At 46.8% G+C, this 20,409-nt stretch overlaps 3 protein-coding genes across 3 annotated transcripts in view; 1 reads left to right on the top strand and 2 right to left on the bottom strand.

Moving 5' to 3' along the window:
• LOC144101118 (lysosomal alpha-mannosidase-like) overlaps positions 1–20,409 on the top strand; it is a 138,249-nt gene that overhangs the window by 84,269 nt on the left and 33,571 nt on the right. The gene's annotated exons all lie outside the window — the stretch shown is intronic.
• Positions 1,252–9,045, bottom strand: LOC144101116 (uncharacterized). The gene is made up of 4 exons (XM_077634150.1): positions 8,901–9,045; positions 6,417–6,473; positions 3,821–3,944; positions 1,252–1,565 (listed from the first exon to the last, which is right to left on the bottom strand). Exons 2-4 carry the CDS (start codon positions 6,464–6,466, stop codon positions 1,416–1,418), a joined length of 324 nt encoding a protein of 107 aa, XP_077490276.1. The 5' UTR covers positions 6,467–6,473; positions 8,901–9,045; the 3' UTR covers positions 1,252–1,415.
• Positions 13,970–18,980, bottom strand: LOC144101115 (uncharacterized). The gene is made up of 4 exons (XM_077634149.1): positions 18,766–18,980; positions 17,620–17,673; positions 16,617–16,740; positions 13,970–15,039 (listed from the first exon to the last, which is right to left on the bottom strand). Exons 2-4 carry the CDS (start codon positions 17,664–17,666, stop codon positions 14,746–14,748), a joined length of 465 nt encoding a protein of 154 aa, XP_077490275.1. The 5' UTR covers positions 17,667–17,673; positions 18,766–18,980; the 3' UTR covers positions 13,970–14,745.

The raw sequence follows: 20,409 nt of genomic DNA, 5'->3' as shown, positions 1-20,409 counted from the left end.
GCTAATTTAATTAATTAATTGGTTTTGGGGGGAAAGGAAATGGCGCAGTATCTGTCTCATATATCGTTGGACACCTGAACCGCGCCGTAAGGGAAGGGATAAAGGAGGGAGTGAAAGAAGAAAGGAAGAATGGGGTCCCGTAGTGGAGGGCTCCGGAATAATTTCGACCACCTGGGGATCTTTAACGTGCACTGACATCGCACAGCACACGGGCGCCTTAGCGTTTTTCCTCCATAAAAACGCAGCCGCCGCGGTCGGGTTCGAACCCGGGAACTCCGGATCAGTAGTCGAGCGCCCTAACCACTGAGCCACCGCGGCGGGGCAAAGAAGAGGCTAAAAATTCGTATTCTATATTAGTCAACCCCACTGTGGTTAACTGATAGTCAATACCACTATCAATGTAGTCTCACAGTTTCACTATATAGTCGGATACAACTCAAGAATGCAGCGACTTTTCCCCGTCAAAGGACCCCTTCCAGCCAATGGCGTCGGCCGATTCTCATGACCCTGCTAGTGTGACAAAGCAGGAAGTGGTAGATGAAAGGGGAGAATCCCTTCCCTCTATGGTCGGAGAAAGAATCCTCTCTACATTGTTGCGCCGCTTACTGCGTTGTCACGCTAGCAGGGTCATGAGAATCGGCCGGCGCCATTGGCTGGAAGGGGGTGCTTTGACGGGGAAAACCCGCCGCGTTCTTGAGTTGTACCGACTATAGCAGGTCCAAAGGGATCGGCCAAAGGTAGGAGGTAGCGTGAATCGGTCAGCGGGGAGAATCGCTCGACGCCGTTGGCTGGAGGGCCTCCATTGAGGGCAGTTGTGCTAAAAAGCGCTCGTGCTCTTAACAAGCCGATATCCTCGAGCTTCATATTCGGCAGCTGTTCCCCCTTACACGCGTCGTTCTTTTATGCTGTTATTCCTTTAAATAATATTTCCCCGTCAAAGGACCCCTTCCAGTCAATGGCGTCGGCCGATTCCCATGACCCTGCTAGTGTGACATAGATGAAATCCGTCCATTGGGGCGCCGCTCTCTGCATTGTCATGAGAATCATTAGAATCGACCAACGCCATTGGCTGGAAGTGGGTCCTTTGACAGTTAAAAGTCGCTGTGTTCTTGAGTTGTATCGGAATAACATTGACACAGTAGAGTTTGATTGAGGGTGAATTCGATTTTTATGTTACTACAAGGAAAGTAGAAAATAAAAAAAAACAAGAATTCTTGTGGGTTCGCAGGACACAATGAGAGGAGCCGAATATTGTTATCATTGCTAGACATGCTTTAAAAATCGTCTTCCACTTTATTTGTATAATAACTTGTCTTCCATCGGGGTGTACGCCGAAACGTGCAGCGCGCCTCTTCAAGCTGATATCAGTGCCCATGGCACGCGTTGGGCCGTTTGATGAACAAGGCAGCGCAGTCTTAAGACGTGTGCGCCTCCTCCGTTGCTGGCTTGGGTTTGCAGTGCGCAACTCCACCGGTCTCGAAGTGGGTGTTCGGGTCGTCTAGTACGCACTCGTAGCCACTGGAGCACCGTTCGAGGAAGTACGTGTTGCACTGCTCCTCTGGGCACTGCAAAGCGGGCATGGAGGAAAGAAAGCTATGCAAACATAACATACTTAAACAAACTTAAACATAAACAAACTTAAACTTGCTAGACTTAAACATACTTAAACATACTAAGCAAAATGTTCCCTGTGCAATATAGGGACTCATGACCATGGTGTGGCGAAAAGCCCACCCTTTATCACATTACATGGAAATGCAGCAAAAACAAAGCATTCCATAGAGTAGAAAACCCGAGTGCGGAACAGTGGGAGAGGGTGCTCTCGAGCGAGGACCCGTGTATACAACGGGTGCTCATACAGCATGCCCGACGAGCAGCCACCCTCAGTGGAGCCCTGGAATAGGGGCACCAACCCTGCCAGACAGGAGATATCACCATCAGGAAGATGGAAGAACTCTGTCGGACCGCTTAATGACCTTGTAATTAGAGCAAACAACGTTTATCCTATCCTATGCAAACATTCGTTTAGGTTACGTCGCCAGCGACCACACAGCCACGTCAGCAGCCACGTCAGCAGTATCCACTACGGAGGGTTGGCCACGACTCGGCCAGGGGAACACAGGTGCTCGGGAATTTAAAGGGGATTGCGCAACTGGTAATGCGGAATGTCAGCGCTAGCTATCTTTGGATGATAAGAGCTCACTGAAAGATGCAGCCCGCGTGGGGGTCCTCACCCTCCTCCCCTCGGTCACATTCGGCTGAACGGACACAAAGTGAATACGAACACAACAGCGCACTTTTTCCTGCCCTTACATAAATTTCTTTAGGCACTCTATAGACTATCCATAGACTTTTATGAATAAAATCTATCGTCTTTTTTATCTATATACTATAGACTCGTAAACACAGTTTAAACAGGGAAAAAAGAGTTGCAGGGCCGACTGCTAACTGTAGGTCGAACTTCACACAAGGAGCCATCGACTGCTAACTTCCGAAAACTAGCAATCCGCCTTCTTCACATGGCCTCTCTGCGCATGTGTACCTCGCATCCTGGAGCTCTGCTGCTTAAAAACAAGCCACCAACTTCAAATGCGCGTGCGCAACCGACAGGTGGCGGCAGCTGTCAAGCACATACGGGCCACTTCGTGGGCGCAGTTGGTGCCTCGTGGAACAGGACCGGGCCTGTGTCGACCACTTGCGTTTGTTTTCAGCCAGTTTTGCAGAAGACGCCACATCTCATGAAAAAGATGCCGCCACCGTCTGGAAGACGAAGTAGCGAGCGTTAGCTGTTTTCTTTACTGGAATTGATACGAATGAGATTAAAGTGAGGTACACCAATGGAAATATGAATTTGTACGTTTATTTTCCGGTGTGATTTATTAAAGACACGAACATTCACTTGTATATATTGCATTGGAACCCGAATTTGGCCTCCATCTTGGATTGTGACGTCATAGTCACGTGGCAGTTTAAGTCGGCCGCCATATTGAGAAAATTAATGACGTCATCAATATTACCATTATTGGGCGACATCTTGGATTTATAAATGACGTCACCAATCCGTCACCATTTGGGTTGCTACATCGATTTACTATGGTGGCCGCCATCTTGAATTCCTTGGACTTGTACTCCGTTCCATACATCAGGTGCAACACTGTGAAAGGTACGGTAGTACCGCACGGGAAAATAAAGGGACTTCAGTAACACTTCTTTTTGGGCTAGTTGGTGCATTTTTAACCAAGGAAAAGGAGCACTGCAAAAGCATGCAACCACACACGACACAGCGCTTGTGTCTTGTCCTTTCTTCGTGTGTGGTTGCATGCTTTTGCGCTGCTCCTTTTCCTTGGTTCAAAATAAAGGGAGGCGTGTTACTCCGCGCTTGTTCTGTGGCCGAGGGGTCTAAGGCACGAGAAAACGACAGCGTGACGTCAGCAGTAAGAGTCCATTTGATCAAGTTCATGACAAATGTGTCATGTAGTAAGCCTGCAGGCAAAGCATTCACCACGTTTGGCTCACCACAAGGAGCGCACTACTTTCTGGTCGCGGATGCAGGCTGCGCAAACAAGAACGTTAGCTTTGACAGCGTTGCACCTGATGTATGAAACGGACTATAGAAAATTTCACGCCGATGGGAGGTGGTAGCAGAACCCAGAAGAAATCGAGAAACGTGATGAGTAAGAGCTAACGCTCTTAAAAGGTGGATTGGTCGAGGCCGGATTTCTAATCATAGCTATCTAACTATCAAGATTAAAGAGCTTTGAGGGGAGTTGCGGGGAACGCCCGCAGTCTGGTATACGTGTTCGAGTTCGACACTACGCACCTTGTCGCACATGTCACAGCAGCCGCAAAAGACCTTGTGACTTCCGCATGCACAGTTTACATCGGGGCAGGTGTCCGGGTTGCACGTCACCCGACTGCAGTCTGGAAGCAGGGTGGCGGAGGCGCTGAAATGGAGAGGAAAAGGTATTTTTACCTCGCCTGGCATGAAGCGGCATGAATACATATGGATGAGTCGGGCTCCGCGTTTTTTGGCATGCATTACCATCCCAGATGGTTCATTTCTGAAGAAATGAAGATTCGCTTCTCACAGCTCCTTTTTACACTGAATTAGCGTTCTTTGGTTGCCTATTTGACACATCGCTCTTGACATAAAAAAGAAATGACTAAAAGACACAGGGACGCGCAGAAAAAGAAACAGGTAGGCAAGACGTAAGTTTGCAGTCGGTACCTTGCATGTCCGGCACGTTTCTTTTTGAAGCAAAAAGCTTCACTACGCTAGGTAAAGCTGCTGTCGCGTAGGCCGGAGAGTAACCTTGAACGACCTTCAGCCCAACCACGTTAGCCGTGTATGACCATATGTGGCACAGTTATGGTCTCGAACCCTTGACCCCTGACCTTGACCTACCTTTAGTTGACCTCTGACCTTGAGTTCACCTTTGACATTAGGCGACCTTTGGACTGGCCTTTGACCTTAAGAACATCCCATCGGGTGATGTGAAGCCACGTGATTACGTCCGATGGGGGTGTCGTAAGACCATGTGATTACACGTCATAGTCACGTGGTCTTGTGGGCATATATAGAGCGTGTAGCGGAGCTGCCATGGACGAGCCTCAGACGCTTAGCAAGCGTCCTTGCTTTTCGATGAGTTCCAGGGTGAGCCAATTTAAGCCACTGCCATTTTTTTTGTACCGCTCTTTAATTTGTATCGTCATTTTTAACGAGATAGCATTAGAACTCCTGTTCGACGCCAACCCCAGTGTCTGTGGGACGATAATTTTTTATCGGTAGAATGGGACTCGGACGTCGCAACAATCGCAGAGATTCATGTTTGGAGTCTGATGTCACACTCCATAACGATCACACAGTAAAAGACAGTTGACTTCACTACCCGATTTCTCATTTGTCTACAGGGTCGAGATGTCATTCCATCACCATAACGTAGTGCCTCTGAAGGATGAAAAGTAATTGCACTGAAAACAAAAACGGTCAAGACAGGGCACGGTGGCTCAGTGGTTAGGGCGCTCGGCTACTGATCCGGAGTTCCCGGGTTCGAACCCGACCGCGGCGGCTGCGTTTTGATGGAGGCGAAACGCTGAGGCGCCCCTGTGCTGTGCGATGTCAGTGCACGTAAAAATCCCCAGGTGGTCGAAATTATTCCGGAGTCCTCCACTACGGCACCTCCTTCTTCCTTTCTTCTTTCACTCCCTCCTTTATCCCTTCCCTTACGGCGCGGTTCATGTGTCCAACGATATATGAGGTAGATACTGCGCCATTTACTTTCTCCAAGAACCAATTATTATTATTATTATTAAGCCAGGGTGCGCTGCCCCTCGATCCCTGAAAAACTTTTTCTCTTTCTCACAACGGCCACTAAGGAACATTCATTCAACTTGGTTAAAGGGAGGCCTTGTGTGTCTTACGGTTAAAAAAAGAAGTGTGCCTGTGTCTAAGAAGTGATATGAAAGGAGACCCAAGCCGCTGAAGGAACTAATTAACGCTATCGAGTCATACCCTTAAGGTGGGTCACAAGCGTCCCTGAATTTTAGTGCGAAAGCACTACTTAACACGGTCCCAGCCAGGAATCTTGCGTGAAGCATCGGAGTAACTCAGCTGAGCTCGGGTTTGTTCGGAGGAGAGTCGCGCCAGCTGTAGCAATGGGAGAGTGACCTCGATGGCGACCTTGGCCAAGCCTAGCATAGCGACAGCCCCATGCAGAAATAAAATAAATATTGGCGCGAATAAGTATCGAATCCGAGGCGGCGCGAACAGACCGGCTTCCCTGGCCACTGCACGAGAGCACTATGATGCAGACGACGATGTGCAAGGCGCATCGTGGTCTTCGTCTGCTTCCATCTGCGACGCAAACATATCAGATCAGCTTAACCCGAATATAACATCGCCACCAGACGTGCCGACGACCCAGCAATGAGAAAACCGGGATAAACACGTGCTTTCGCGCGTCTGCTCGGTTTGACTACGTTAAGGAACCCTGGCACATTTTTTTATCGTCATGGTGCAGGCTCCTGATAGTTTGCGCCTTTGATATGCTACACATTGCTTTTAAACAGTACGACGGACGAAACGACGGAATCAAGAGGAAGGGAAATGGCGAGGAAATAGGAAGAGACGTGCAAGAGAGGGCGGACTGAAAGACATAACAGAGAAGAACGCGATTAAAAGAGGGCAGAGAGAGAGAGAGAGATAAAGAAATGTGTAGAGGTAAGGAAGGGAAAGACCGGAACGGTACTTGACGAGAGGAGCATGCAAAGTGAACAAGAGGTCACTTTGCAAATTAAGTTTCGTTTGTTTTTGTTAATTTTCTATTTCACTTTTAACAGGTAAAAAAGCAAGTCTTGAAAGCCTCCCTCGGATACGGTTCCCTTTCATACCCTGGGTGTCGCCACTTCGTCCTTACCTGAAAACGACCACCGCAATGAACAAGAGAGACACCAGAGCAGCCTTCATCTTGCACCTGAAAGCAAAAATTTATTTTGGCATTCCTGGTTCGCACCCAAAATTCATGTAAACAAATGCAGTTCTTTCTGCAACTTGCATGTGGTACGTAACTTGGAACCTGCGGTCATAGGAAAATTTGTGGGATGAATGGTCCCGAATGTCATGACAATGCATTGAGTTTGTTTGTACAGTCGCACTCGGTATTACCGACCACGCACCGGTGGCGCCTAAAGCGCAGTTTGGGTTTGATATAGCAGTCGAAGGCGCAGCAGTATTCCCCGCAGGAAGCGCTACCCTTTTGATCGTTGCTAGAAGCACGAATATTCCACTGCTTGGTGAAGAAAACCTCAACCATAACTTGCTTGCTGACCCGCCGTGGTGGCTCAGTGGTTAGGGCGCTCGGCTACTGATCCGGAGTTCCGGGTCCGCACCCAACCGCGGCGGCTGCGTTTTTATGGAGGAAAAACGCTAAGGCCCCCGTGTGCTGTGCGATGTCAGTGCACGTTAAAGATCCCCAGGTGGTCGAAATTATTCCGGAGCCCTCCGCTACGGCACCTCTTTCTTCCTTTCTTCTTTCACTCTCTCCTTTATCCCTTCCCTTACGGCGCGGTTCAGGTGTCCAACGATGTATGAGACAGATACTGCGCCATTTCCTTTCCCCCAAAACCAATTATTATTATTATTAACTTGCTTGCTGCATGTTACACCAAGCGAGACTTCGCTTCATTTCTTCTATCACTTATCAAAATCAAATCAAAATCAGCGAGCGTTTGCGGGATTGACTTACACCACAGCAGGGAGACGAACCTTGGCGTAGCTAAATGCATTCAAGCATTACTTCGTTGAATCAGGAATTTCGTTATAGGGATTTCTAACGCTTGCGCGCGGGGGTATAGCAGCTTCTTGCGCACGGACTTATCGAACTTCACTATAGCGCTTCTAGAAAGACCTGGGCCCCCTCATGACCACCACCACATTTACTGAGTAGCTGAATGTCATCTACACCGCCGTACACCATCGCATTGAAGCAAAAATAAAGCCCAGTGCCTAAATTCTCTTATGCCACGCATGCGCAAGACACTTCCCTTACAATAACTTATTTAGACAGTCTATAGACTGTCCATAGACTTCTATCTATAAAGTCTATAGACTCTTTATAGACAAACTTTAGATAACAGTCTATAGGCAATACAAATCCTATAGACAGTCTATAGACAATCTGTAGATTTATGGCCATGCACTTTTAGTAGACTTTCGTTTACAGACAGTCTATAGACTATGAATAGACAAAAGAAAATGTATAGGAAGGCAATAGAGTGTATAAGAGGTCTATAGACTGTCTATAGAGTATTTTTGTAAGGGTTTTTATCGATGTTGTCAGCTAAAAGGCTTCGCAGTGACCATAATTACAGGAAGCTCCTTCGAAAAATTTGTTAACCACATTGTGAACACTGGCCAAAAATTCGGGATAGAAGTCCTAACTATCGGACATGTCATTTCGTGCTCCTCGTCTGCCTCTTTCGCGAGATGTTGCGCTTTTTGGGGAGTGCGCGAAAATTCGTCTGATGCCCAGAAAAGTGGGTGAAAACGTATGAATGTGGGCGCCGCAGGCGCTAAGAGGTCCATCAAGGTCAAATTACAGCAACCGCATTGCGTTTGTTCTCGAAATGATCACATATTGAAGGTTAGACCATACTAATGCCGCACAAATTTGTTTAAACGCTCAATTTTTTCCTGTGCCATTAGCGACCTGAAATTGTTACCGAAACATGTGATTTGTCGCAACATTGCGCAGATGTTTTATGGAGTTTTGTACCCTCCGCTATAATGCAATATTGGCGCTGCCGGTTTTGTTAAACTACATATTTGTAAAGAAACGCCAAATTTGTGAAAGTATACATAATTAGTTCGTGCAGTTACCTATTAGTCAATCTTATGAAGTTCGCAACACAATGAAACGTCGTTGGTGTACTCAGGCACTTCGATGAATTATATACAAAAATCCAATATCATTTCGTCACCTGCCGGGGTAACAATTCACCCGTCTAAATTTTAGGTTGTTTTTCAGCGGAATATACAGCTTTTTCGGAGAAAGATGTCACTGCATGGCTTTCTTATCTTCGGCAGTTAACCCTTTCACTCCGCCTTTTGAAATATGTTGGGAAAAGCAGTTTTTATGATACTGGAGGGTGTGGCATTCTTTTCATTTCTCAGAAGAACTGTTGCTGGTTCTGAATTTTGCGATAAGTGCAACGCGAACAAAATGACAGCCAAAGCTGTTTCGAAATTTAGCTGTTTAGAAATTACGACAGTATTCAGCGTTTAGGATAATCTTCAGGGATGTCATATGGATTGCTGGTTTGTTTTAAAGAAGCACCTCAAAATAACCGTTTTCTTGGGTTTCTTAAATTCGAGCCTAAGCTGTGTATCAATGGTTTCTTACCTCTGAAAATGCGCGTCCAGTGGCGGTAGACACGACGGAATTCTTCCACCCAGTGACAAAAAGCGCTACGCGGCAAATGATTCAACGCTTCTTTTCGTATACGACCACGTTTTTATACGCACTAGGGTGGAACGGCCTTTGGCAGCAACGCCCGAAAACTCGTACAAACAAGCGATTACTGGAGTTGTTCCAGACTTCCATAGCAGGCTACGCGACCTTTGCGCTCTGACGAGTCCAAGGCGACGCCGAAATACGACAAGCCGCGGTCACTTGACACCACGCCCTTGATAACGCGGGAGGGGGCGTCAGATTTAGAAACACATGATGCCGCTGTAGGAAACATCCCTGAGTCGCTTGCAGCGAAGCAGAATCTGCTTCAGCAGCTGCAAATATTTTTCCTGTACATGGTATGTTTACAGTTTTTTTGCAACATTGCCATACTGCATAATAATGCATAATTACACGTACACAAACAACTATGATTGTTGCTCCTCGGGTGCGGTGCATGTAATTTTTTGCAAAAGTGGGCACATGGGCACAGGCCAAAGTTGACCCTTCTTAGGATGTAACCCTATCATGAAAAGGAAATTGTAAATGAAAGCGTCTAGTCGACTCCTGTCGACCCATACAACTGCTGTGAGCTTAAGAAGGCGCCTAAGATTGGATTGGAAAACAAGTGATCTTTCCATTGGGCAGCTGAGTCTCGCGCATTTGGTTGCGAGCTAAGTGTCGCCGCGGTCGCAGACGCCTCGGTCCTTTCCAGGCAGCATATGAGTTACCGAATGACTTGCAGTGGCAGGGTGTTTTTAAATTATCCCGCTTTCTGTGTGAATCGCAAAACTTCCGCACAAACCTTCGCAAAAGAAACATCAAGAAAATAATAACTATGTCTACGCGTTGCGGGATTCTTGTGAACAGTTTACGCGATTGTTCTTTATTTCTGCGTTGCGTGAATGTATATGCGTGTCTTTTTTTCTAGAAATCGATGTGAGCTGTAATGGAGTAAGTGTGTTTTCTATTTAATTTTTCTTGTGTCCTTAATACTTGGCTTCCACTCTTGCAATTCTAGTTACAGCGAAATACACTAAAAGTCTGTGTCGGGATATTGTTGCTGACATCAACCCACACATTTCCACTATGGTACCTGTCACTTCAATATACCCCTGTTAGAGGCACCTTGGAATTTATATTGGTATATTAGAGGTAATAGAAATGTTAGGGGCATTTGAGGTGTACGATAAATAAAATGGTTATGAAAGAAAACAGCCAGTTTGCAGAAAAGGACGAATTGTTTTTGTTATATCTCTACTGGAGTTGAAAACGACTTCGGATATTAAACGAAAACACAAAAAATAGTTCGGTGACGGGGGGAAGTTTGCTAGTCCTGCATAATAATGAAAAAATCATCAATTCAATCCTCAGACTTTGTTCTCTTTCACGTTGGAGAAACGTGTACGTGTGCTTACTTTCTCAAAACTTTTTTTTTGTTTTGGAAGGTAGAAATCCATAAACCATGCAAGCATGGCAGGGCATACCTGTGTTTTACTGGGAAACATAAAAAAAACACATTTCTTTTTCCAAGTGTCAAAGCAGTTGCAAGAAGTCTCGTACATAATTTCCGCCTGAGGTTTTTATACTGGCATTTACTTAGCGCGGTTGGGAAAGACTGCGGACCGATTCCTTCGAGGGATCATCTGCGCGCGGATACGGCCACACATCGGTCCCAAAAGGTATTAATTTCGAAAGGGCATTTTCTTATGTCGCTCTGCATTGTGGATCGAGCAGCAGTATAGATGGTTATATCGCTCTGCAGTCATCCTTATCATTGGACCTCTGCCGATAAGCTCTGTACAGTATGCCCGATGCGTGCGTTTCCTGTCAGCAAGCAGAGCGCGGGTTTTGCCGCCTATCTGCGCATGAGCTTCAAAAGGAAAAAAAAAATCAATGCCGGCTATTCAAAGCGGTAGCGAGTAAATAAAGCGTTCAGTGGAATGCGACAATGATTACGTGCAGAATGGAACTGCGATAATAATAATAATAATTGGTTTCGGGGGAAAGGAAATGGCGCGGTATCTGTGTCCTACATCGTTGGACACCTGAACCGCGCCGTAAGGGAAGGGATAAAGGAGGGAGTGAAAGAAGAAAGGAAGAAGAGGTGCCGTAGTGGAGGGCTCCGTAATAATTTCGACCACCTGGGGATCTTTAACGTGCACTGACATCGCACAGCACACGGGCGCCTTAGCGTTTTTGATGAAATTATTCTATCTAGATGTCAATGCAATGGAATGATTCTGCCTTCAGGTGCGAATCACTGGCGTGCAGCTTCGTCGCACTGTTCTCGAACTGCTGCATCTTGGCTTCTTCATTGGGTGGTTGCTGCCTCTCGCTGTGGCACCTCGGGGTCCTGACGTTTGAGTTCACCGGCTTCTGCTTGGCGTTGCTTTTGTAGCGATAGCTACATTGCGGTAGCATTTCGAGCCTTCGGCGTGGCGGCGCCGCCACGCTGTCACGTGGTTCGTCACGTGGTGCGGGGCAGCTGCCGGTGGCGCGGCGCCGTGGCTGGTTCGTCACGTGGTTGTTCACGTGACCAAGTTCCACTCGGTCAGCTATAGCTATCGCGTAACTCCAGGTTTATACAGAGATAAACCACCGCCAATTTTTTTCGAACGCTTGGGGGACAGTGACCGTGGTGCAGCCTCTTGACGCTTGCGGGCTTCGGCAATTCTCTTGCGCGTTGCACCCCTGCCCCGAGTTTCTGCACGGCCGTTTCGAGGCGTTTCGAGGCGCCTTTTGTCGACTCCGCGTCAAACGTGATCACGACGACAGGCCCAAGAAATGCGGACAAACTGTTCTAGTTTGCATAACTTCCACCACCATCCGTGTGGCGCTGAACATTCAAAATCACCTTTCTTTACAGAAGGGTGATTTACAGCGGGGCTGATTTATCCAAATCATTGGGATTTAAGGACAGTGAAGGGAAAGTAGATTTTAAGCGGGTAGAAGTAACCAAGCGAAGGTTATCTGATTGGTGGCTAAAATCAAGACAAGAGTAAAATTTCACAAGTCATGGCCAGGTGGCTTGAACCACCGCCCAATTTAAAAGCTTCAGCCTTATCCATCCATCCATCCATCCATCCATCCATCCACCTTATAATAATAATAATAATTGGTTTTTGGGAAAGGAAATGGCGCAGTATCTGTCTCATATATCGTTGGACACCTGAACCGCGCCCTAAGGGAAGGGATAAAGGAGGGAGGGAAACAAGAAAGGAAGAGAGAAGTGCCGTAGTGGAGGGCTCCGAAATAATTTCGACCACGTGGGGATCTTTAACGTGCACTGACATCGCACAGCACACGGGCGCCTTAGCGTTTTTCCTCCATAAAAACGCAGCCGCCGCGGTCGGGTTCGAACCCGGGAACTCCGGATCAGTAGTCGAGCGCTTTAACCAGTGAGCCACCGTGGCGGGTCCGGTTACCATAAACATATGAATAACGCCACCTGACGGGAGTGCAAACAAGAACGGGGAGCAATCAAAAATAGGACCCACGTAAGGAAAGTACGGTAAATCCCACTTTATTTAAAAATGCTGCTACATACAAGCATTGCCGCAACCTTGTTGTCCCCGCGTTACACTCCAGGCAAGGAGGGCGTGGTCTGTACATAGTGCACGGTCATCAGACAAAATTCCTTCCCTCTTTGCTGCAAACAACTCACTGCCGACGTTTCCGCGAGGATAGATCGATGCTAAAAAAAAAACTAAATGCGGGAAAGCGGTGTTAAAATCTAAAGTATAGTATCTCGTGCGGTCTAGCATTCCAAAGCGACACTTTGGCTGTGAGAGACACTGTAGTGGAGGCCTCCGGGCTAATTTTGCCCACCTGGGATTCCTCAGAGTGTACTAACATCGCGCAGCACACGTGATTTTTTTTTCGCCTTCATCTAAACACGGTCGCTGCAGCAGGGATCGAACCCGTTACCTTGGAATCCGCAGCCGGATGCCAAAACAATGAGCCACCGCGATGGGAAGTCGACAACAAACTTCAGCCAAGAGCGAGGGATATAAATCATCAAAACGTCATGTTCTGCGCTTGTAGAATTGGACGCATGCTAGGATGAATTTTCAGTGGGGAATGGTTGGATGCTATGCGTTATCAGCGATGTTTAACTCTTTGAATTGGTACCGGCAGGGGTTTCGGGCACGGACCGATGGGCAGTTGGATCAACACTGTGAGCGGGTGTAGAGAGAAAGAGAGAGAGAAACTTTTATTCCTCTCGGAGATTTCGGTCAAATATGGTTTATGGCTTATGGGGGTTTAACGCCCCAAAGCGACTCAGGCTACGAGGGACGCCGTAGTGAAGGGCTCCGGATAAATTTCGACCACCTGCGGTTGCTTAACGTGCACTGACATCGCGCAGTACACGGGCCTCTACCATTACTCCTCCATCGAAATTCAAATATGGGTGGAGCCAATTGTACAGGGCCCCTGCGGCTGCTGCGGCGATCTTGACCCGGTCAACCAGCGCTCGCTGCTTTTCAAGGCTCTACCTATAGTCAGCGCTGCCTGCCATTGCTCCATTGTAGCATTCTATATTTTGTAAGCTGCCTTTATATTCTGGCAGCCCCATGTAGTGCGATGTGCACTCTCGACAGAAAAGACTAAAAAGAGAGTAAGCTGTACTCTAGCCTAATCCTCTTTTATGAGAGAGAGTGCGCTAGAGGGCAGGTTACTTCCTCATTACTCCCGTATAGGTGTATTTGTGTTTAGAGTGTAGGGTTGGTCTGTCCCTGCATAACGGGCACACGCTAATTGTCCGATAAGGCTCGTTACGTGTGTGCAAAAGGCGTAGACACAATGGAGGACGTAGCAAATACGAAAGTGGGCAGTTTTCGCGAGTGCCTGAAAAAAAAAAAGGTGCACGTCCGTGGTCAGGTCACTAGCGCTACTGGCGCTTGCATACCCGATAGGAGAAAAACCCTATAAATCTAACAAGGACTAAACCAAATGAATCGAAACCTGCAAAAGTTGCGACAGTGCTCCTCTTCTGAGCACTCAAGCACGAACTCAGATTGTAGTTTGTATACATAGGTGCTTTATTCGATGACTAGCTACACAGTAAAACGACACTGCAATGTACAACCGTTCGCCGAGATGATTCTGTCTCGGTCCTTTAAAAACATTGTGGGTGTGTGCGCGTTTAACTTCATCCCTTCATCTGAAGCAAGTGTTTTTCGGTTCTGGTATGCATTCGAGTCAGTTATCCTCAACGCATAGCTAACATCAGAGACACACGAAACCATGATTGGGCCCAAAGAAAGCGTAACATTTGTACACTCTGCTGGTACTTCGTCGATTACATTGGCATACTCTTCGGCTTAAGCGGCTATACCGTAAGACGAAATTTAGGGTTTCCAAATTCTCTGACCAGACATTGCGACCACTGAAGTCAATAATACGCGGGAAGTTACGTTATATGTAGGACTACAACCGTTACCTTACTGCGGCTGTATCAAACCCTCCTAGAACTCACCTCGTGGCTACAAGAGCGCTGTTACAGAACCTATAGAATCGATTTTTAGGTGAGCTCAGGCTAAATGTTCGGCGTTGTGTGCCATCACAAAAACTCCTGTTTATAGGCAATATGATCTCTGTGTGGTTCACTATCGGTCAACATAAACTCAACAGAAACTCATAAACATTTCTGCGATTGACGGCATGCAGGTGTCAAGAGAACATGCTTGTTGTCTTCAAAGGCAATTTATCATAAATGTCTCAATACCGGGAAGAACCCTCAGCGAGGCAGTGCCGTTTCGGCTTGGTGCTTAAGCGTGACGTCTCAGTGACGTCACTCGTGGTGGGCCGAGTCGCCGCCGTCCTGCGCCGGGGTTTCCGAGTCAGGTGTAGCCGCGTGGCCATGGGTCTCATCGTGTCCGTGGGCTCCGTCATGTCCGTGGGTCTCGTTGTGTCCGTGGGCTCCGTCGTGTCCGTGGGCTCCGTCGTGCCCCGTGGAGGACTCGACTGGCTCGCAGTGTCCGGTCCCGGTAGCGTGTCCGTGGTCGTCACCAGCCGGCTTTACTACGCAGTGGTGCCCTTCAGCGCACTTGTCATTGTGTTCGGGGTGGCACTCCTCGTTGGCACACTGCGCGAACAAAGTATTCCTCTCTCTTATACTTTATGAATTCATTACCTCTCTCAGCCCAAAAAATTGTACAACGTGGAGAGGTTGCAGTGGTGAAAAAACGCATCGCGACTGACAATGCACGCCTGCGTTTCTGACAGGCAATTCCATTTCTTGATGGTGCGACGAAAAAAAATAACTGGCACTCGTATTACGTCTGGCACGTTATTCCAAAAGCCTAAAACAATGAATCTCTAGACGGTGAGAGACATAACGAGGATTATGCAAGTATGCCTCTTGCTAACTGCTGTTTTTTTCATATTTGATACAGAAATGTTAGATATGGTTTCCTTCGCCGAGCGAAAATGGTTTCCCAACCTACCTTTTTTTTTTTATCTCGATAGGCCTATCACTGCTCAGATACTGATACGGGACAAACCTTGCTGCTTTGTTTTGAATTCTTTGCAGTTTATTGCTCAGTATTATTTTAGGGTGAAACACGGCACAACGTATTCAAGAATTGGTCTAAGATACGTTTTAGCTAAGTCCTGCTAGAACGACGCAGGGGTAGCACAACACGGCGATTTTTTGTTTTTTCTTCGATTTTATGCCCCTTGTCGCAATTTTTCGCCACGAAAATGGAAGAAATGTCTCGCGAATGGAATCTCTCAAAGCATTTCATACGTAAGAGCGCCCCGTGACCGGCTCACCTCCGTCATGTCTGCAGCCTAGTTAGACCTGCACAAAAAGCATAAGTGCTGACTAGTCACACATCTCCCGCGTGAAAAATTTTGAGGATTTGGCGCCTGGTTTTCTAGAGCCTGGTTTTCTAGACCCTGGTTTTTCAGACCCTGGCTTTCTAGAAGCTGGTTTTTTGGAGACTGGTTTTCTGGAGACTGAATTTCTGGCGCCAGCTCCCGCTTCTACTTCACTGCCTACAAATTTTGATGTGGAATGCAGCCTACTGCTATCCATACGCTGAAGATCCGCGCACATAAACATAACTGAATTATGGAGGGATGACTTTTGTCGGCGTTTTTTAATAAGGGTGGTCGTTAGCGCCACTTATCTAGTAAGTTACGTGACCATCTTTATAATTTCGTATTTATTTTTAATTTTCATTCTGCTCTGGTTTTTTGACATTCCAAGCTATCTGTTCTCCATGCTCAGAGTGTGAAATTTTTATTTCTGTGTCGGCGCAGGAACCTCCGCACCTTCAGGTGGGGTTCTTGAGCACTAGGGTTTTGAGAGACTATTACGGTATTTGTTCGTTTCGCCAATATCTGGGAAGCAAACCAGGCCAAGTTTGGTTAATATTTATGCTTTTAGCCAATTTCCTGTCCCCTTCTCCTCCGCTTACTGCTAATTCTGGCGATACAGGGGCGTTGCTTCAAACCTTTATGTACCCAAAGACACCAATTCCGAGTATGTGGGTATCTGGAATACAAGACTAGTCAACAACGTTTTCCCCTTGTGCCAGTCTTCTATCCCCTGGACACAACGCGTCCACGGTTGCGAAGCTTCGATTTCGTTGAACCATTCCAGAGCACGTTTCCTTGCGAAAGGGTTAGGCTCATCAAGCGTCGGTCATTACGCACCTTGTTGCAGAAGTCGCAGCAGCCGCAGGCGTCCTTGTGGCTTCCGCAATGGCACTCGTGCTTGGGGCAAGTCTCGGGGTCACAGGTCACGCCCTCGCAGTGCGGTTCCGACGTCGCGTACACGCTACCCGTGGAAAACGCAGCGCAAGCAAGCGTTAGACTTATGTAGCGGAGTTTGTATTTAGCTGTGTCGCCCTTTAGTGGAGACTTCAACCGTCGAGTCAAGAGTGGCAAATGGCTCATAGGCATTAAATATCACCGCACTGTACTAAACTTAGTTTGGTAATGCTGAAAATGGGCCGGAGGTAACAAAGCAGTCGATATCGTTATAATTCGAACACAAAGAGAACCGGGTGCCTTTTTAATACGCTTCATGCTGAGGGAACCAAGGCGCCGATGGGAATAAACCGGTGGTTTGAATTCAGCGAGCTGGAATTAACGAGACTCTACTGCAGAAATAATACCAGAAAAGTGTCTCTCAAGTTTTAGGCGTTTCGCCTTGCTGAACTAGCGCAAAAGGTACCTTTGTTTCTACTAAATAGCCGTTCTGATCTTGTGGTTTCACGACTTAATGGGCAGCCCGGCGGTTTTACCACCGAGAAACCCACGGATTCTCCTTCCGTTCGACCAACCGTACTCGGTTTTTATTTACTCTTTGAAAACCTTTGGTCTATCGCATTTCGATAGGACACATAAAGATTTTCTGGGGCACTGTAACATCCTGGGGTCTCTGGGGAAGAGTTCATCTACAAGCATGGTTACTGAACCGACAAGTATTTCGCACTTAAAACACCTCGAATCGACTTAATCTTCTCTATTATTGGTGTTAAACATGTTATGAAGCAGTAGTTGGGAAAACGTTCGCCTATACAACTACGGGCACCTAGTGTCTCTGTCTGCCTATAAAAGTCCCTACGTCCTACCTCCCCCCCCCCCCCCTCCCGACACAGCTCTTAGCGAAACAGGCTTAATAAGTATGAAATTGAATAATTGCAGAGCTTACCAGACAGCGGCCGCTGCAAGGAGGAAAAATGCTAGGGCGATCTTCATGTTGACCCTGAAAACATGAAAAAATGCACTCGCTTCAATTACTGCCATTTTTGTTGGTTTGTTTTGAACGTGCAAGCCTTCCTGTGAGCGATGATAGCAACTGCACGACCACTGTATGGCGATTATGCGTGTGGGCTTCTAAACATCTACAGCACTCAGGAGTGAGCCTTTTGTTTGAAGTTATTTTAGACCACACGCAAAATCTTTTTGGCAAGGAATACTAAAATGCACACTAGATATTACACGGGTAGTGGAACATGTCAATTCGAAGTCTCTCCTAAGCTAATGCTCTTGGACCGAGAACATTTTTGTGACTAGATTGAACCGGAACTTAGACGCTTTTACTTCTAGGTTGATACGGCAAACAGAACCCCTTGTATAGCTTTTGAAGCAGCCCAACTGGCAATCTCGGCAGTTAAGAAACCATATTGAAGCCTATATTAAGGCAAGTGACCACAGCAAATACGTGCTTTTTTCGCGTTTCAGAGACTACTTTATAAGTCATTTATTACTGACCAGCGTGCTGCTACCGAGAATGGGCGTGGTTACTAGCATACCGCCGCTCTGAATACGAGATAATTAAAAGACGTCCACAGTTCTCGGCAAAAGAGCCATAAAAGAAAACACATATACAGAGCGGTGACAACAGAACATCCGCGTTGCGACGTATTTGTTGAGCGTGAAGCGAGTTTTACTGGTTTTTGCCGGCAAATATGAACACTTGCCTTGTTTCCTAGACTCTAGACATTTTCTTTCATCTCGTCAAGTACAACACAGTGTCACAGTGAACCTGTTCAGCAACTACTAACATCATCGAGCCAGCTGAAGGTATACATACGAAAAAAGAATTGCTCTTTAACAAAGCAGAGAACATTAGAAAGGGAACTGTCCCGTCCTCAACATCAAGCGCTGACCGTATCAAACACAAACTTCAAAGTAAATAACGTTGGTAAAACTGCAATGCTAATTTTTTTTAACTTTTCGTCGTGACTGGGAAGATATCCAGGTAGTCTTATACAAGGTATGTTTTGGTTAACATGCGCCATAGCAGTATACCTCGGAGCAGTTAAACTGCGTGGTACGTTGCAAAGAGACTTACGTGGATGTGGTTCGTCAAGGGTGGGCAGTCCACTCGGAAATCCTCAGCGGGTGCTAAAGATTAAAAACTGAAAGCGGCCTTCACTTATATACCTCCGTCCGAAGCCCCTAGAAAGTACAAAAAACACAAAAAAATGAGTGACGGCGTGTTTTGCGCATCACGTTGGATGGGGAACTTCAAGAAGGTTGGCGCCACGGACGTCTCCTCATTGAAAAGAAAAAAATAAGCAAAACAACGTGCCGCTCAAGTGCAATGCGCCAGCCTCATTGGCTAAGTCTTGCTGTGACGTCGTCTGTTGTCAGTTTGCAAGAAGGAACGCCAAGAAACACGACGCTAGCTTTCGAGAGCTCCTCAAGGACGAGGAACCCATCCATGGAGCTGAGTGGCCAAGGACAAATGATAGACTTCACATATTAATCAGTGGTCTATTCCTTTTGTGCAAACAGTACCCCACGTATAATTAAGTAAGGTTTCTGCCAATGCTGATTAGGCGCACAAGGAAAAATACGTTACGCCAATTTCCTTGTTAATACAGGCGTGATAATATTGGAGAGTTCTGATACGGATCGAACGTTTCCTACAACTAGATTTCCATTCGATAATGTGGCACTGGTTGTTTTCGAATACAGCCGAACATTAGAACTCCATGCGATTAGCCCAGCGCAAGTTGGCTTTTCTTCTTGTGTACTCCACGTGTTTACATCAGCATCGTCATGTGTTATGCTATGGAATTTTATGTGGACGACTTGTGGATTGCCGTTAACCACAACTTTTACTATTTAAATTGTGAGTGGTTAGGCAGCTTACTAAAGTGAGTCCAATCGTGGGTGCTGTGTAAAATTGTCGTTGCTCTCGCCTTTCAATTTTTCTATATATATTACATGGTGCTCAGCTAAGTTTGATTCTCAGTCCGACCTGAACAAGGTGTTAGACGTTGCGATCAACGTAGATTAAATGTCTTTACATCCATGACATCCTGTATTTCGCGAATAAAAATGTGAAGTATTAATTGTTTCATTCGATATACGAAGTCAATGTTTTCCGAATATTCGTATTCGGCTGTGTTCTTAGCTGATTCTTTGAGCAGTCTCATGCATATGTCTCTAGAAATTCAATCGATCGCACATAGAGAGAGAATAAACTTTTGTTTTTTAAAAGGACACCGGAGCGGATGCCCTCCACTACAGCACCTCTTTCTTCCTTTCTTCTTTCACTCCCTTCTTTATCCCTTCCCTTACGGCGCGGTTCAGGTGTACGCCGATGTGTGAGACAGATACTCCGCCATTTCCTTTCCCCCAAAACGAATTTTCAATTTCATTTAAATCGTGGGGACCCGCCGTGGTGGCTCAGTGGTTAAGGGCGCTCGGCTACTGATCCGGAGTTCCCGGGTTCCGAACCCGACCGCGGCGGCTGCGCTTTTATGGAGGCAAAACGCTAAGGCTCCCGTGTGCTGTGCGATGACAGTGCACGTTAAAGATCCCCAGGTGGTCGAAATTATTCCGGAGCCTTCCACTACGGAACCTCTCTCTTATTCTCTTCTTTCACTCTCTTCATTATCTCTTCCCTTACGGCGTGGTTCAGGTGTCCGCCGATATGCGAGACAGATACTGCGCCATTTCCTTTCCACAAAAACCAATTTTCAAT

Source organism: Amblyomma americanum, chromosome 8, assembly GCF_052857255.1.
Source record: "Amblyomma americanum isolate KBUSLIRL-KWMA chromosome 8, ASM5285725v1, whole genome shotgun sequence".
NCBI classification, from domain to species: domain Eukaryota; kingdom Metazoa; phylum Arthropoda; class Arachnida; order Ixodida; family Ixodidae; genus Amblyomma; species Amblyomma americanum.
Note: the sequence above shows the minus strand (reverse complement) of the source record. Positions and strands in the feature narration are given on the sequence as shown.

Excerpts from the sequence above, each read along its gene's own strand:
- LOC144101115 (XM_077634149.1), bottom strand. The coding sequence starts at position 17,666 with ATGAAGATCGCCCTAGCATTTTTCCTCCTTGCAGCGGCCGCTGTCTG. Across the intron at positions 16,741-17,619 it reads CTTGCAGCGGCCGCTGTCTG|CGTGTACGCGACGTCGGAAC; the intron begins GTAAGCTCTGCA and ends TTCCACGGGTAG. Across the intron at positions 15,040-16,616 it reads GCTGCGACTTCTGCAACAAG|TGTGCCAACGAGGAGTGCCA; the intron begins GTGCGTAATGAC and ends TTGTTCGCGCAG.
- LOC144101116 (XM_077634150.1), bottom strand. The coding sequence starts at position 6,466 with ATGAAGGCTGCTCTGGTGTCTCTCTTGTTCATTGCGGTGGTCGTTTTC. Across the intron at positions 3,945-6,416 it reads ATTGCGGTGGTCGTTTTCAG|CGCCTCCGCCACCCTGCTTC; the intron begins GTAAGGACGAAG and ends TCTCCATTTCAG. Across the intron at positions 1,566-3,820 it reads GCTGTGACATGTGCGACAAG|TGCCCAGAGGAGCAGTGCAA; the intron begins GTGCGTAGTGTC and ends CCCGCTTTGCAG.